The sequence below is a fragment of the Merops nubicus genome, unplaced genomic scaffold (assembly GCF_000691845.1).
Source record: "Merops nubicus isolate BGI_N331 unplaced genomic scaffold, ASM69184v1 scaffold6867, whole genome shotgun sequence".
Taxonomy (NCBI): domain Eukaryota; kingdom Metazoa; phylum Chordata; class Aves; order Coraciiformes; family Meropidae; genus Merops; species Merops nubicus.
In genome coordinates, this window is record NW_008620890.1 from 17,701 (window position 1) to 35,010 (window position 17,310).

The window sequence follows — 17,310 nt, forward strand, 5'->3', positions numbered from 1 at the left end:
CCCTGCCTGCGTGCGTGGAATTTAGATGAGAAAGAAGGAGGGTCTTTTTACTTGCCAGTGGATTTTTGACCACAATAAATCTGGGTGTGTGAGCAATTAACATAAAGTTTCCAGCCCTCCATGGCTCTCGTGCAGGCAGGCACTCCAGACATTCTGTGTGTAAAGCTGAATTTACGGTGACTTCAGCAAGGCAAGGGGTGGGGGGGAGACTTGTCTAAAGCCCAAATCTTTTGTGTTTTACCAAAAAGCCCTTAAGAATGAGAACAACAAAATCTAACGTTAAGATTCACAGGATCATATTCTTATCAGGCTTAAACCTCCTTTTTCACTTTGACTTCAGTTTCTTCCAAATGAAGGTCCGACATGCAGACCCTGTGCTGAGCTTCATTTGCCACTCAGGATGTTTCCTTTCTAACCTTGTTCTTGAATATGACAGACAAATACACTAAAGCAAGTGCCAGGTAAAGGCAGGGGACAAGTGGAGATGGCCAGGGTGCTGTAATTTTATTTTTACTGTGTTAGCTTTGAATTTGGATGTTAGAGAGGACTGTGTGTCTTGGTCAGTTTGAAGAAGCAGGATGCTCTGTAACATGCCTGTCTTGCAGGATGGGTAATAAAACATTGTTGCTCTTGTTTAAAAGAATAAGAGAACAGAGAGTCTCACCTTGTTCGTATTTAGTACTTTTTAACATCAGGACAAGGTCTGCAGGTCTCCTCCAGATGACTGATTATTCTCCTTGTTCATCTGGTTTACTCATTACTACCTGGCTGTGGTGAGAGAACCTCTCAGACCCCACAGACCTGCCAAGGGGTGACTTTTGCAGGAATGAGACAAGGATTAATGCCTCAGGGAACTGGTAGCCAGGAGTAGCCTTGTTTGTATTTCATGAAAAAGGAACCCAACTGCAAGCACATAATCTCAGACAGAGCTCCTTAAATATAATGTCAGAAGGGAGATTATTAGTGTGTAATATATGTAAATTGCATATTTTTATGTTTTCAATGCCTATTAGGCAGCTTCTTGGCTTTCATGCATAGGTTTATGGGAATATTGTATTTCCTTTTCAAATGAGGTTTCAGTTGCTCAGCGGATTTTCTTTTTAACAAACATTTGTTAACTCAAAATGATTAGGGGTAGATGTCTGCGTGTTAATGTGTGTGTACAGAACTTCTTGAATGAGCACGTTGCTTTGAGGTCCTGGCACAAACAGTCAGCCCTGGCTCCTTGGTGTGAAGCAGAAGAGTGACTGCAAACCCACTTGTCTCGCAGCTGCAGGTGCACGGTCCTCTTGGAGAGCTGATTGTTTTTAAGGATATCACTATTTTGAACTGCTTTGTTTAAGATAAGGAAAAAGGCTTTTCCTGTGTACACAGGCATCCCCTGACCTCATCATGTGCTTTTTATTAGTGTCCAGGCAGCAGAGCTTGCCCTGCACAGGGTCGTTCAGGCCCTTTGCTGGTTTGGAAGCATGTTGTTTCAGGTTGCTCCTGGATTCAGGTGCAGCAACAATATTCTGCTCACATTTCTGCCTGTAAGGCCACTTGCTCCCTGCGTTTAACCTGCAGGATACCCAGGCATAAATTGTACTGCAGCATTAAGTTTTTACTGGAAAGAAACCAAATGTGTGTAACTTGTTTTCTGCTGGACATAATTTTTTCCTCCTTGCCCTCTAGAAATCTTCAGATCTACTTTTTCCTCTTCCTTGTCTTCACCCCCTATAATTGAGTCAAACTTAGTAGCTTTAAAGGCTGGAGTTTCAAAGGGGAAGTGGATTGAATGTTGAAGGGATTGTGTAGAAGATCATAACAGTCTTTAACAAAGTTTGCAGCTCCCATGCCGCTACCTGGAGCTCAGGAAGAATCTTGATAAGAAAATCCCAAACTTTTCTGTGAACAGTAGTAAAGATGCAAGCTACTTCAAGGGTTCTTTCTTCTACTGTCAAAACATTTCACTGCCTGAGTTTAAGAATTATCCCATAACTCTTTTTGATGAGATAGGTTTTAGGCAACTGGCTTCTCTTAAGTCTTTGAGAGCACTTGGTTTTCATTAACCTGAAGCATGGAACTGACGGCAGCTGTCGAATCAGTTAGATGTGTTCATGTTGTCTTGTTAACTCTGTTCTTAAGGGAAACACAGGAACCAGTGGCTAAATACTTGCATTTCCTCATTAAAGAACAACTATGAATTTTTATAAATTTTTTTTCTTGCCTTGTTGAGTTACTGTCCAAATAGTTGCCCACAAACTTTTCCTTTGGAGCCAAGTCCCACAGAAGCTCATGACCTTTGTCACAATGAACTTGGCTTTGAGATCTCTTTGCTTAATGACCCAAGAATGTGAGACAGAGGTCAGGGATCTCCTCGTGAGGAAGGAAGTCAATTCACTTGGTATTATTTCCAGGAACACCAGTGGTGGTGTTTGTGGTTTTTGTTTTGGTTTTGTTTTTTTTTAGAGGAGATCTGATAGTTTCATAACTTATCATGCAAGAATAATAACATCTATTATTTGACAAATATTGTGATACTTTAAGTATTATGAATGTACATATATAGATAATACATATAAGAAAAATATATTCATATAACAACAATGAACAGGTGACCTTACATTTTGAATGTCCACCTTAACGTCGCTCTCTGGTCCTATTTGCTCCTCCATCCCCACTGTGCACGAGAGGTTGGGGCAGGTGGGTGGGGCTTCAGCCTTCCCAAAATATGTCATCTCCTTGCAGCTCAGAAATTTTACATGGAGGTAAAAAAAACCTCTGGACTTTTCTGGAAACTGAAGCCAATTCTAATGTAACTTCATGGGAATAAATGTTTAGAACTACAATAAAAAAAATATAGTTATCTTAAATACAAAAAATATAGGAGTAAAATAACATGATATATATAAAACATAGCAGTTTCTTGGTTTTCTTAACACTTTTTAAATGATATTACTCACAAAATCAACTTGTCTTCCTCAATAATAATTTGTACCATTTAGAATATACAGAATATACAGAGGCTGAATATTCAGCCTCACCACACCCCTTAAAATTTTTTGCTACACACAGAAGTTCAACTTGAACCACTTGTTAAGTGAAGGTATGAGTCAGACCTTTAAGACTTTCTAACTCTTTAATGAATTTAAAAAATAGAAATATCAACAGGAATCTTAATGTTTGCATGTATATTCACTTAATGATGGGGACATGAATGAGAGTTTTGTCATGAATAATCACATATGGCTCACTTGAGTCCTCAATTATGCTGTATATTTTAGATTTCAAAGGAAAAAGGTACTAAAAATATCACAACATGATTCAGTAAAACTGGAGTGGAATCACAGTAAGCAGAATTTCATCATTAGCAAGCAACATATCAATCTTTAAAGGCATCAGGCTCAATTTCCTTCAAAATTTCCTACCTCTCTTCATCTCCATTTTTGTTTTCATCTTCATTTTTGCCAGGATATCAGTAATGATCATAATTGTCTCAGAAAAGAGATTGAGTGCTGAGTCAGAATACAAAGAGGCTTCCCCTAGCCAAAATAGCCAAATACACTTTTATTTGTCCCCAGTGCTGATTAGCCTGATGATAAGAGGCCCTGGTATACACGTTAATGAACAAACCCTTCCCTGCTGGTTGGATTCTTCCAGTTATGCTCATCCATCATCTTTTCTTTCCCCCATTTATGGATAACTCATTGCTTTTATCTGAATGGCTAGATTTTTCTGGCCTTTTCCAAATGGTAAATCCAGCCATGTGGGTATAGATTGTGCAGTGGGTGTGGTTATGGGGTCAAATGTTGAGTTTGGTGAGAGTCTTCCTGTGAAAGCTTTGCAGATCCCATCCCCTGGCCACCTGCTGGGAAAAAAAAAAAAAGTAACTGTTGTTTGAATTTTTTAAAAAATGTCTATTTTTTGTTTTATTTTGCTTTCAGAGAGAACAAACCCAGGTTGTTATAATTTGGAGAGAAGGTGTATGAGAGCCTAGTTGGTCTGGTTTTCACAGTGGCCAGAATCTCTCCTTTTTTCTTTTTTATTTTTTTCTGGGGTGCAGAAGGAGGTGTGAGTAGGCATTCCCAGGTAGAGAGCAACCTAATCTCAAATCTGGGCTTGTTATGAACTGTTGGAAGTAACAGTGCCATATTCCAGTATTTAAACTTCTGAGCCTACAGTCTCTGAGATTGCCTGAAGAAGTCTTGGCACATTGAATTTTATACATACATATCCACATGTGTTAGTCATATAAATTGTGAGTATATGCTCATCTTTGGTCTTTGTTTTACCTTTTCAGCTGTCTTGATGTTTTTGAAGATTTCCATTCAACCAGGAGCCAGAGATTTAAGTTCTCTTTAATTTTGGTAATGTTACCTAGTACTATGACCATAAGATCTAGCACCTCAAAAAGCACCCAAATTTCAAACTGAGATAATGTTGTGAGCATTAGTAATCCCCTGCAGGTAAAAATATAATTCATGGAGGATCAAGTTATCCTCTTAATTATCCTACTGGTACACCAGTGCACCTTCTCTAATTTCAGCGTAGCTACAGCTGATGTCTGGTGGTGGGAAATCAGTATGAGGTCCCATTTGAGATGAGTACGTAGAAGGTCAGATCATCAGATGTTCAAAGTCAGTGTATTTACTCCTGTTTTCATTAACCAAGCATGTGATTCCCAGCACTTGCCATTAGGCATGCAAATGCTTTCTGTCAGGTTTCTCCAGCAGAAATATTCACGCATGTCTAAAATCAATCAGCCACGTGGTTCTAGGCTCCTATAGGTATAGATCCATGTACCTAATTAACTTCAATTAATCTCCTCGAATCTCTCATTCTGATGCATTACAACTACCCGTTTTGTGTTCTTTCTCGTGCAATATTTTGGTTTTGAGACGTTTTTTTTCTACAGTGAAAAGAGTTAACAGCAGGTAATGCCATTCATCTCGGAAGGAGTTTGAAATTTTCACTGTTGGTGATGAATGAGGGTATCTGACCCACATCTGTTTTACATTAGAATGGAACATTGCCCTGACATCGTTAGGAGCATTTGTCAAGATTCCCTGGACAGAGCTTCTGTAAATTACATGCTGCAAATGTGTCAGGGTCAGATAAGAGGATATCATTAACTCCACTAAAGTTTACTCATGATTCTGTCAGTTCAACTTAATACGTTAACTGCCAACGATTTTCCTTGAGCTGTTTCATTAAATCTTTCATTCACAGGAGGGGGGAAAAATGTATCACTGTACCCCAAAAATATCGCACATGTTCTTCTCCCATAAATCATATTAATTGCAGACATGGGCACAAAGCATATTAAATGCAGGCATGCGTAAATGAATTAAAACATATGAGAATTTTATTGTGCCTATGGTAGGTCCTGCATCCAAAAATACCAACCACGTTAACAGGCGTCATGTTTCATTTAAATAGAATGAGCTTTTTCTCGGTTTAGTGGCTCAGTTGTTGATAACAGAAGTGTTTTCTAATAGCTGATAACAGCCTGGATGTCCTGTACATGGTCTTTCAGGTTTTCATCGTTCAGTTCCTCCCTCTGGACCATCTCAGCTCATGATGCTTTGCTGACCTCACCGCCGAGCGATTCGTCCCAATTAATATTTTGGGTTGCTTGGGATGTTACCTCTGAAAACTTTTCTGTACAACTTGGTTGTTGCAGCTCATCGTGTTCTCTTTGCTTATTCCTAATGGCATCTTTGTTTTCTACTAGAACAGAACCATTTTATCCATTTTATCTATTGTCTTTTATTGTATAAGCTCAAAAGCCATACATCAACGTTAATGTGTTTTGTGAAAAATGAGAACAAAATATATGCAGCAAAAAAACCTGACAGGCTGATTTTTAAATTTTTTTTTTCATTTATATTTCTAAAATAAACCGAATATTTACAGTAGCATTTGGTTCAAGCTGTTAGATCAGCCCTTGATTTTTCTTTCAGCTTCTTTGGGATGCAGGTCAGCGAGGCTGACAGCTCTTACTTTGGCTTTCCCAAAGTGATTCAGCAGGAAGTAGATATTTTCCAGCAATTTGGATGGTATACAGATTGAATAAATGTGTTTTCCTCCTTAATGGTCGTCAAACAATCAGATCTGTTTAGCTAGAGCTGTACTGTTTCATACCCCAGAAGATCTGAGTTGCAAAATCCAGACCTTGGTGTACACCACGGTACCACTTGGTGTACACCTTGTTGTGCACCACGAAGCTGAGGGTGCTGAGCATGGTGCAGAAGTGGCCCATTAATGGCTTTCTAATGGCTTAGGTGCAAGTCAGCCATGCCCTTCCTGTAGCTCCTTGTACGGGTGATAAGGTCATGGCATATACTGCACAGAAGACTTCTGCCCGCAGGCTACTTCCCTCATAGCTTTCAAAACAGACATGACCAAAAATCTAATTATTTAGATACTAATCAACTGCAGGATGAGTCCCGAAGGCCCCTGAAGAAGATATTTCTGAGAAGATGGTTACTGTTCACTTTTCTCCACATCAGAGACAGAACTGTGTCAGTTCTGCTCCAAAGTGTTTACCAAGTGCATATGCACATAATAAAAAGATGCCTAAAGACTTATATTATTATCTAATTAATTTAAAACTTTAAAAGTCAATCTCATCTAATGCTAATTATAGTTTGTGGAGAAGATAAACCTTTATCTAAATACAGATGCCACTGAAGTTTGAGCAGCTTTTGAGAGCAGATCTGGATCCAGGTTTAAACTCCAAGGCTCTGGCTCTGAAATCACTTCCAATCTCAAAGTTTTTGAGCTCGCTCTTTGCTGGCAAAGCCTAAATAATGTTGTCTTGGACTGTGTTCTATCAAAAATATTAAACAGGGAAAAGTTTTGTTATAGGATGTAGTTGATAAAATACTGATTTGCTCAAGTTGGCAATTGGTCCTACAATTCCTGGAGAGACAGCGTGTGATGTGAGAGTGCTGGTGCAGGGACGAGTGGCTGTGAGGGCCACCCCAGCTCCTTCCCATAGTCATAATTTTCAGTGTAAATATTGAGATTAAGCTGTGGGTTTTTTTGTGGATCTTTTTCTTCTTTTAACTCTGTTAGTGTCAACTTTAAAGGACAAGGATTAATAGAACTTAAATGATTGTAGGTTCTGATATTGTATCCCGCTGATGCACACTGGATTTTCAGGACTATATAATTTTCCAGAGGTGCAGGAAAAATATTTGTAACTCCCTAAAATAAAAAAAGATTCCCTAAAATAATCTTTAAGAATTTTAACAGTTTTCAGCAACAATTTTTAGAAGGAAAAATTGGGAGCCCAGTTATTTCAGCTTTTAAGGGACAAAATGTTGTGCAGGTTGCTGTGCAAATAACATGACTTTTCAACCTGTTGTGATTCCAGAGATTTTATTTCAAAAATTAACCACTTTTTAATAAGTTTTATCCATTGAAAATATTTGAATTTAAAATTTAAAATGTATTTTTAATGTTTATTTTTAAAGTATAGCCTGAATCCAAATTCTTCTTTTGTGTTTTTAACTAAATTTATACAATTTCAGTATCTAAACGAAGTCTTGGGATATATTTTGAACCATTTTTTTGCACAAATGCTCCAGTTTGCGAAGCATTCAGTGAACACCATCAGTTAAACTCGTGGTTATTTGCTTGGTGAAGCAAAAGTGAACATTCTAGTGCTGGGAGGACTAACTGAACTTCTTTCTCAGCATTTTTATTTTTCCAGTGAGTTGTCTTCAGCGCTTCTGATGTTTTGTGTTCTTGACATAACATCTGGGTGTCTCATTCTGAAGGATTCTGCTTGTGCCTCTTGCTCCTCCTCCTAATGAGACATGTAAAATCTGGACAGCTCTTCCTTTCCTACTTACATTATAATCCCTGCATCTTGGGTTTTTTTATTTACTAAAAACAAACAAAACTCAGAGCTGGGACCTCCTTCTTTTCTTTTGTAATGGAAAATAAACACCATTCAAGAAGGAGCTTCAGAGCTTTAGGAACGAGATGTATTCTTATGGGCGTTAATTTATTCTTTACAAATAGACTCCAATTGTAATAATTTCATTTTAGTTTATGGTAAGAAGTGCAGGAAAGCAAAATGATTATCAAATGGCATACGTCAGTGTTTGTAATGCCTTTTTGGAGGAAGAACAACCTGTAAATTATCAGAATATGCTGTTTTGGCAGAAGCTGTACGTCATCCATCCGTTATAAGCTGCAGACTGTTCTCAGGCTTTGATGTGCAACTTACTCCGGCAGAAGAAATTTATCAGTCGTACTTATTTTCAAAATGTGCTCTAGAGATGTGCCAGGAAAGGAAACACACACCAGCCTATAGTGTGAGTGATTTTTGTACAAGAAGAATGTATCTCTGCAGCTTCCTTCACTTCTTGAAAGCACAGGTGCTTCTGAATTTATTTTTTTTTGTCTTGGTTTTTATAGCAATAAACATGTATTCTCCAGTAATCTCTTTTCAACTAATCTTGACCGTGGATTTCATAACTGCTCAAGTACAAGCAGCTTAAGGGAGTCAGAGGTGACTTGAAGGTGGTCTGGAACACCTGACTGCTTCTGTTGTATCCTCTAGCTCCAAGGATGAAGCTGAGAACTGGTATTAGGACCAGCACTTTACTTTTCCACATTCACTTCTTCTCAGGCCAGCACACAGGGCATGCAGCAGAGGAGGGGTGGCTGTTCTGCCCCTCCCCCACATATTCAGGGTCTTCTGGGTGCTGGGATTCTTTGTTACTTCTGTCGGTAGCGTCGCCATGATCTGCTCAAATCTAATTTCATTCTGTTAACTGTTGATCTTTAAAATAAATTCTGTGAGCTTTCTCACAGCTTTTCTGTGTGTGTAGATCACGCGGGACAGCGTGGCTAAAGAGCCACTACTTGCTGCTTATTCTCTTATAATTGAGTCCTCAAGGAATAAACATCTGCAGAGATCCCAGCTGGGGCGTGGGATCAGGCGCTCTAAAATCATAAAAGCTTTTAAAATGATTTTTCCTTATTTGCCCTTGGCATCACTTTTTACTGGTTGTTAGCCATCAGTTTTTATTTTGTTGGATGATGCAACCAAATTCCATTTCCTCTTTGAATTAAGGTGCTCAAAGCATAGTCTGAATACCACCAAGTCTACCTATTTTGGGGAATCAAACGATAGGCTGGAGAACTTCTCTGGCTCTGTAAGCAATACAGTTCTTCACGTGCTTTAACTCTTTCTGTTCTTCTACCTTTGATTGTAGGTAATGGGACTCCTGACTAACCATGGTGGTGTGCCTCACCAGCCCCAAACCGATTATGCCCTGTCCCCTTTAACTGGGGGCTTGGAGCCCACCACCACTGTCTCAGCCAGCTGCAGCCAGCGGTTAGATCACATGAAGAATTTGGACAGCCTGCCTACATCCCAGTCCTACTGCCCACCGACCTACAGCACCACGGGTTACAGCATGGACCCCGTCACAGGCTACCAGTACGGACAGTACGGACAGAGTGAGTACTGGGGCACTGCTGAGCCTGTGCCTGTTAATCAACGGTCTGTAACAAAAGAAAATAACGAGCAGCAATCCTAAGGAGTGACTACTGCTCCTCTGCAAAGCTGAGCGGAGATAGCGGATTGTTCAAGCAAGATTTCTGCTGCATAATTATTTTCTTAAGTGATGTCAACAACATCTTGATGTTATTAATTGTTGAGACATGAAACCTGATTGCCATTAGGTAAAACATAAGGGTTGTCCAAAATGAAATAACCACTGGCATTCTGCTATTAGAAACACATGTTCTTAATGAGGTCAGCTCAAGAATCATTACAGTATATAATCCCAGATACATAGAGTTTTGTCAAACTTGTCCTAGGAATAAAAATATTAGTCCTTTTCCTTTGATATATCAGTATTAAATATGACAATGTCAACCTGTAGTTGGCATGGCCCCTTGCTGTGAGGTTGTCACAGCATGACTTAAAAAGCTTCTTTTGCTTTTTTGCAGGTGCCTTTCATTATCTGAAGCCAGATATTGCATAAATGAACTGTCCACTTCAAGTGAAAGCTGGTCTTGTTTTCCGCTCTCACTCCAAGGCTTGGATAGGAGGGATCCTCTCAACACACGGCAGGCTAAACCGGGGCAGTCCCACCGAGAGAAGCAGGCTTGTTATGTTCTCTCTGGTCATAGCTTTTAGTAGACTTTTGAAGGCTGGACACAGCTACGCAGAAGACAAAGGCCAAAAGCAATAATGAATAAATAAATGTGACATGGTTCATTATGACTGGGTGTACAAAACAGAGCAGTATTTAATGGTACTGCCTGGCAAAACATTCCATTTTTTGTTGTTGAAATAAATGTGCATTGATTGGGACAAATGGAACATTTTGGAGCTTGGAGCTGTTGAGCTCTGCGTCCTCTGACTCGTCTGATATCCAGTGCTGGCTTTAGTCTAACTTTAAAACTGCTCCATTTCTGAAGCAAGGGCAGGAGAACCTCTTTCATTTTACACACTGGAAACCAAGAGGAGATGTGACAGTTCATAGGAAGCTACTATAAGTGCAAAAGACCTCCAGAGCAACTTACTGGTTTCCTTACTGTGCTTTTGTAATCACGTTGTCAATAAATGTCACTTAAAGTTTTGCTTTACCAAGAGACGGGATCTTGTGTAACACGAAACCCAGATTTTACCTTTTTCTCTGTGGAGTTTTCCGAGTCTGTTGTACCCTTTTCAAGCAAACCTGGGAGAGAAAAAAAAAAATCAACACCAAGGCAACTGATTTTTCACAACTGCCTAGCAATGTGCAATACCGTGTACCTCACATAGACTTTGGGATCATCCAAAGTCATAGAGATAGAACTATATTTTTGCAGGTACTTTTATTTTTGCAGTGCATAATTCCTGATGATAAAATACAGAAGTGTTGCAGTCTGCTGGACAACTAAAATCCAGCTTACTAATCGTGAGTTAAAGGTCATTTTCAGGAAACAATAGGAAGAAATGATGACGTTTACATTTTTCTTTTATTTAGTGACGTACGGGGCATAGCGATGGACCCGTACTTGACACATTTGTTTAAATTATACAGCAATATCCAATATAGAAAATATAATTATAGGAACCAAGGTTTACAAGGCGTTTGCATTGTGACATTTTAGAATGTCAATAAATTTGTGTTTTGTGATGTTGAGAGGAAGATGGAAGGCAGTGTTATTTATTTCTCTCTATTCTTAGAACAAAGAGGGAGGCAGAACACAAATACATTCCTTTTAGCGTTAAGGACTATGAAGTAGTGAGTTAGACTAGGTTCAGTACAGAGGTTAGTTCACACATTGGTCTTAAGGGTGATGGAAAAATGAAATATTATCTTTGTGTTGCAGCCTCTACAACAACATGTGTTGTAAAAAAGAAAAACAAAACAAAACAAAAAAAATCAACAAAAGAAGAAAACAAAAAACAAATGTCTTTCATGTAAAAAGTTCAGTAAATATTTACTATTTATAATGAATAAACATTATGAAGACTTGCAAAGCACTGATGATTTTGTCCTAAAACATAGTATTGTGCTAAATACATTGATACATTTTAATCTGAATATCATGAGGAAATAAACCATGTTATCTTCAACGCAAACCGTATCCGTTCTGTGAGCGTGTTCTGCACACCTCCCGGGGCTGTGGGAGCCTTGGGCAGCTCCGTGCCCAGCTCTGCTGGTGAGCCACTCCAGGCTCTCTCTTTCTTCATGGGCTATGCACTTTTCCAGTGCTGTTGGTACTGGTAGTACATTTTCCCCACATGAGAAAAGCATTGTGCCTTTGCTGTGTAGTTAAGGAAATCAGGCTTAAACTGGGCACAAGCAGAGCAACTCGGGTGGCTTCAAACAATGCAGGAACTTTGTCATCAATTATGGATGGTATCTGTCCTGAATTAGTTTTTTTTTTTTCTTTAGATGTCCCAAATTTTTTAATAGGCTTCCCCACAAGCTGGTTGAAACATGGGGAAGACCTTTCAAAATGAACGGAAAATGTTGCGGTGGCAGATTGTTGTGTGATGAAATTTTACCTCACACTAGATGTGGTGGACATTTACCTTCCTCACCTTTCTGGGGGGGATGTAACCACCTTGAATTTCTTTCAGCTTTGATTTGTGTCCGTTCTATATTTGTTTTATTTTGTTCTTTTAACTCTAGCCCACTTCCATTGGAAAAGGAAAGAATATACTTTTTGAAAAGAGGACATGAGAAAACGCTGAGCACTGGGGAAAAGGGGATTTCTTTTTTTCTTTCCAGTTTGTTTCTCTGATATGCTTTTAATTTTTTCCTTCTCTCTAGCCTCAATGTCCTCTCTTTTAGTTTAAAACCATCACCCCTTGTCCTGTCGCAACATTTCTCCTTGCAGTGCTACTGAGGTGCTCTCCTGATGTGAAGTTAGACGGCAGCATTTTGGCTGCTCCATCTTCTTTTTAACTGTCTCCCAAGCACTTCCTTGTGCAAAGAGGTTATGGCAGAGCTGGAGAGCCTGGAAAGAAGGAGAAAACCACCTGCTCCTTTCACAGGCAGTCCATGCAAGTGGGGAATTGGGATGAGATCTTGCCGGAGGAAGCAAAGAGCCTGGGGCAAAGGGACTCTGCAGTTCCCCGATTTATGATGCGCCACAGGAATCTCTGACAGAGCTGTAAGGATTACTTGGGATACTGCTGATCCCTTCTTGTTATCGTTGTCAAGGCTGAAGAGGTTCTTGGGAGCCACATGTGTTTCTGGAACACGAATCCTGAACACTCGGAATATCCAAGGGGCACGAGCCTGCTGTGGATACTGTGTGTGACAGAATAGCTTGGAGGAACGTGCACACAGAAACTGAGTCCAAAGCCTCCTCAGTGCTGAGCACAGAAAGGATGGATCTCAGGGTCCTTCCTTTTTTTTTTTTTTTGGGGTGGGGGTTTGCTTATTTTACAAGATGGAAATAAATAACAGCTGCTTAACCAACTGCCTGTCATCTCATAGACAGAAGAATGAGAAACTCTTGAGAGGCAGGCTTTGATGAAAAAAATATTTATTCCTTGTGGCACAACTTTTAATTTATTTTTTACTTTTAAATCTTCCTTTATCTACGAATAACTTGTACGCCCATCAAAATACCCCAAATATGCATTTTGGCATATAATTACCTTGGTATATGCTACTAATCCTGTATTTGAGCATGTGTAATTTTTAATGAATGAGGTAGGAAAACAATTATTTTTCAAGGCACTTATTTTCCTTCTGTTTTCACTGGATGATTCAGTGTATCCCATTTAAATAAAAGCTATAAATAAACATTTTTCTCAACAATCACACAGGACTTCTTACTCAGTATTGCTGAAAAGTGTCTTGTCGGTCCACGTGACAAATGCTGTTGAAGTGTATCTTTCTATAGCTACTTTGAAAGGAACAAAATGACTGTCTAAACTTAGAAATCCTCACTGAAAACAGCTGATTCTTAACTGGGAACCATTTCCTCAGAAATCCATTTCTGCATATACATGATATCAAGGCTAGGTTTTTAATCCCTAGGTTAAGGTCTGTGCAAATTCAAATAAAAAAAATAATCTGGCTGCAGGTCTGCAAGCTAGATCTCCAAACTTAACTAAAAAACTACAAAGATACATCATTTTGAAAATCCAAACCCCACTCCAAGTTATCAAATGTTACTAATAATTTATATAGTAAGTATGTATTTGCATTTTCTCAGAAGGATGACATTATAGCACGAAAATTGTTATGTCTGAATTCTGTGGTAAATTCTCATATGTGTAAGAAATTTGTTCCCTCTGGTCAGAGTGCTGTTGGTTGCTGCCAATGTGCACAACATAAATATTTGCTGTGTTAGAAATCATGAAAGTTGTCAGTATTTTCTACCCCTAAAGTTTTCTGGCCTTAAAGTCTATGAAGTGAATTACTAACAGGTATCTCTGTATGAAATAGCGAGAAATTTATTTAAGGCAATATCAGTGAGACCATCAGAAAGCTGGAACAGCTTGAATTCATAAACTTCTTTGTATTGTTCACTTCAGTGTTCTGTGGTTCACTCAATAATGTCAAGAAAACCTGCATCCTGATTAGAATATCCTATTTTAAATTTATTTTGGCTTTTCCAATGGCATCTAGACATTGCCTAGAGCCAGACAAAAAAAAAAAAAAAAAATCAGGAACAATACGAGCTACTACACTAAGTTAAATTGCTAAATTTCTGTTCTATTAACATCAGAAAGGTATTTTGTTTACATTAGATATATGATATTGCAATGCTCATTTGCCGCTGCCTGAAAAAAATCTTATGTGTCTTTCAGTTTATTCTGTAGCTGGTGTTATCATAAATCAGTACATGTATTTATGTGGAGTCACAGGGTCATCTCGAAGAACTACATGAATGGATCTGAACCTGTTCAAGATACTTGTCTGTTGTAAAATAATGAAAATTACAGTCTGCTGTTGCAGTTGATGTGGGTAACAGGCTCTTTGGTCTGTCAGACTTTCACTACATATTCCCTCCCAGCACTTCTGGGCAGCTCATCACAGGCTGGGAAGTTCTCATCAGTTACAGGGACCAAAGTGTTTTAGCTGGATGGTTACTTAGGTTCAAAAACTTACCAAGTGTTTATTGCACAGGCAGAAGCAGCTTTCAAAATCAGTATGTATGCATATCTAGTGCTCGTGCCCGGTTCTGTTTTTCCGTTGTGGTTCCACAAGCAACACTTTGCAGTGCTCACACATAGTTTAAATCATTGCTTAATGCTTTTCTATTGCCTCAGAGTTGGTGACTGAAAAGGCTTGTAAACCAGAGTGCTTGTGGAGAGCTTTCTGACATGCACTGTTTATTATTCAGCTACTCAGGCAATGTCATGAAAAATCATAATAAAACTAGGAAGACACATCACATTTGACCTTTGCTGAATAATTTAATAAAGCCAGCTCGATACACAAATATGAAAGAGCAGTTGCTGATAAGAGCAGAACTATTGCTTCCTTGTCTGAGAATTGGAAACAGTTCAGAAGCTTTATTAACTATTCGGTGTCTTCATCTTCAGCTAAGTTTGTCCCTTAGGCCATAACCAAATGTTAAGCTACTTGTTTCTTCCTGCACTCTCCTTCCAGCGCTCACATGGGTATCTTTGCTTGTGCTCTACACAATTATGTCCTCAGTTTTTCTTATGGCTCTGTACAATTATCCATGTTTTCTTTCCTCACAGACTCCATTTAATTTACAGAAATATTTTTCTACCCTATACATGGGTTTATTCACAATGATCTCAAGGCTATATACCTTTCAAAATTTAGCTTTTGAAAGATGATTCTTACAGGTACTCTGCACACTTAACCCACAATACTTTATAGTATTTTAATACTTTATAATACTTTAAGACTTTATAATTCAGCAATTCAGAGTTGAATAAAATTTATTTGGAGCCCACTCTGGCGTGAGCAACCCTGAGGTTGGTACTAGAATAATTTCCAAAGTGTGCAAATCTCCAGAGGTTTTGCAGTTTTAGCCCCTCTGCATCTACCCTGGCGAAGGGCCTGGGGGGCAGTGGGGCTGGCGGGGCTCAGCCATTTCCTGCGTAACACCGAGCACGGAGCCCCACAGGGGTCTTGCCCCTCTGGTTAAGTCCATCGGCCATTTTTTGACGGAACCCTTTCTGCATTGTCTCCACCTGAAGTCTCCACCTGGCGGAAGATACACCCTTTCCTCAGCATCATAACTGTTCCCCCTCACGTCCCTTTCCCTGGCTGCTCTCCCTATTTTTCCTAGTGCCCATGTCAACTTCAGGAGTTTTTCCCTCTCCTGCCCTTCCCAAACTCTGTGACCACCCTGCTGCCCCGGCGAGGGCCGCGTGCTGTGGAAAGCAGGGCCAGGCTGCACCGCCATGGCCTCCTGCCTTGGGGCACAAAATGGCGCCTCACACTTTTGCCTGGCAGTGAAACCTGAGGGAAATTTTTAAGCGGTCAGAGGTGCTTCATTTGAAAAGGGGACAAAGAACATGTGTTAAAAAGTAAGATGGATTTCAGCTTGGCTTTTGGAGCTCAGGAAGGTTTCTGAATGTGGTGTAGTGGTGGCCCTGGGGTGGGGACGGTGGGGGGGAGCACAGAGGAGCACCTGCCACGAGGGGAACAACCACTCCATGGCACCCACCACCCACGCCATGGCACCCACCACCCATGCCATGGCACCCACTACCCATGGCAGAGGTGGGTGCCTTTGGGCAGAGCTCAGTCTGTCCTTTGGGAATGGCTGGGAGCAGCGTGTGCCATTTCTGGCCCCGGCTGCTGGTGCGTGGAGCAGTGTGTCAATGCGATCCCGCTCCCTTCACGCGCCCTGCTGTGGGACACGGCGGAGCTTTGTTAGTTAGTTCTGTGGTGGCCCTGGGGGAGCTACGTGTGAGCAGCAGAGTGGTGTGGTCCTGATCAGGGTGGCTGGTGAGTGGCTTCTGGGGATCTGCTTGATATCTGCACTTGGGAACCAAACCAGAGTGCTCCTGTGAGCTCTCACTTTAGGCTGATTTTACTTTCAGAGTATTTTGTGGATCTGGTCTCGATTCAGATCAAAAAGGAGTTTTAGGGCTGAGGCCCATGTCAGTCTTGAGGTCCCCCTCTGTGTCCCCTCCCAGCCAGGCATCTGTCCCCAGCTTTGGTGGCAGGGTGCACAGCTGGCCTCCTCACCTCCGTGAGAAACATGCATGGCAAAACTAGCTGGTGAGCCTCAGTAAAAATAATCATTTTGGGTAAAATTACCCTGTAGATCTCGGTAAATAGTAGCTGGGGTTTAGACGCTCATCGAGCTTGTGGCAGAAATCCTTGCCTGCCTCTTTTTGCCATCTTTATCCGTCAAAATGCTACATAAATACTATATATTTCAAAGACCTGGAAGGCAGCTGTTTCTGTGCTCCCCAAAAGGTGACTCTGCTGTTGTGTTTTAAAAACCGAAAGGAAAACAAAAGCTGTGCTAGTGTGGAAAGTATCAAAAGCTCTCTTGTCAAAAATGGACTCTTAGTAGTTAATTTCTTTTATTCCTAAAGCTTTAAAAAACCTTCTAAAATGAATTCATACGGTAGACAAGGATGTCAGTTTTATGTCCACGTGCACCCAGGTAAGTACTTCTCTTTCTTTTAATATTCACTGGAAATTTTAGGTGCGTGAGGGCCCAGAGATAGCAAAGATGAGTGAACAAGCCAATTTTGATCTGTGAAACTACAGTTCTGTTGCTTCTATCCTGATTCTGCTCAAGTTCATCAGGAAAGATTAACTTTGGCAGCTTATTCAGTGACTAAATCTTGATATTTTTGTGGCTTAATTCATAACATAACTGTAAGCTATTGCCCTG

General features: G+C 40.1%; 1 protein-coding gene across 1 annotated transcript in view; it reads left to right on the forward strand.

The window, feature by feature from the left end:
- The window catches only part of PAX3 (paired box 3), a gene marked incomplete at its 5' end in the record, with an annotated part of 23,647 nt that extends 13,563 nt beyond the window's left edge, over nt 1–10,084 (forward strand). The window contains 2 exons of the mRNA XM_008944243.1: nt 9,219–9,465; nt 9,961–10,084. Coding sequence (XP_008942491.1) covers nt 9,219–9,465; nt 9,961–9,995 — 282 coding nt within the window. The remainder of the gene's footprint in view (nt 1–9,218; nt 9,466–9,960) is intronic.
- Between the last annotated feature and the right edge of the window lie 7,226 nt (nt 10,085–17,310).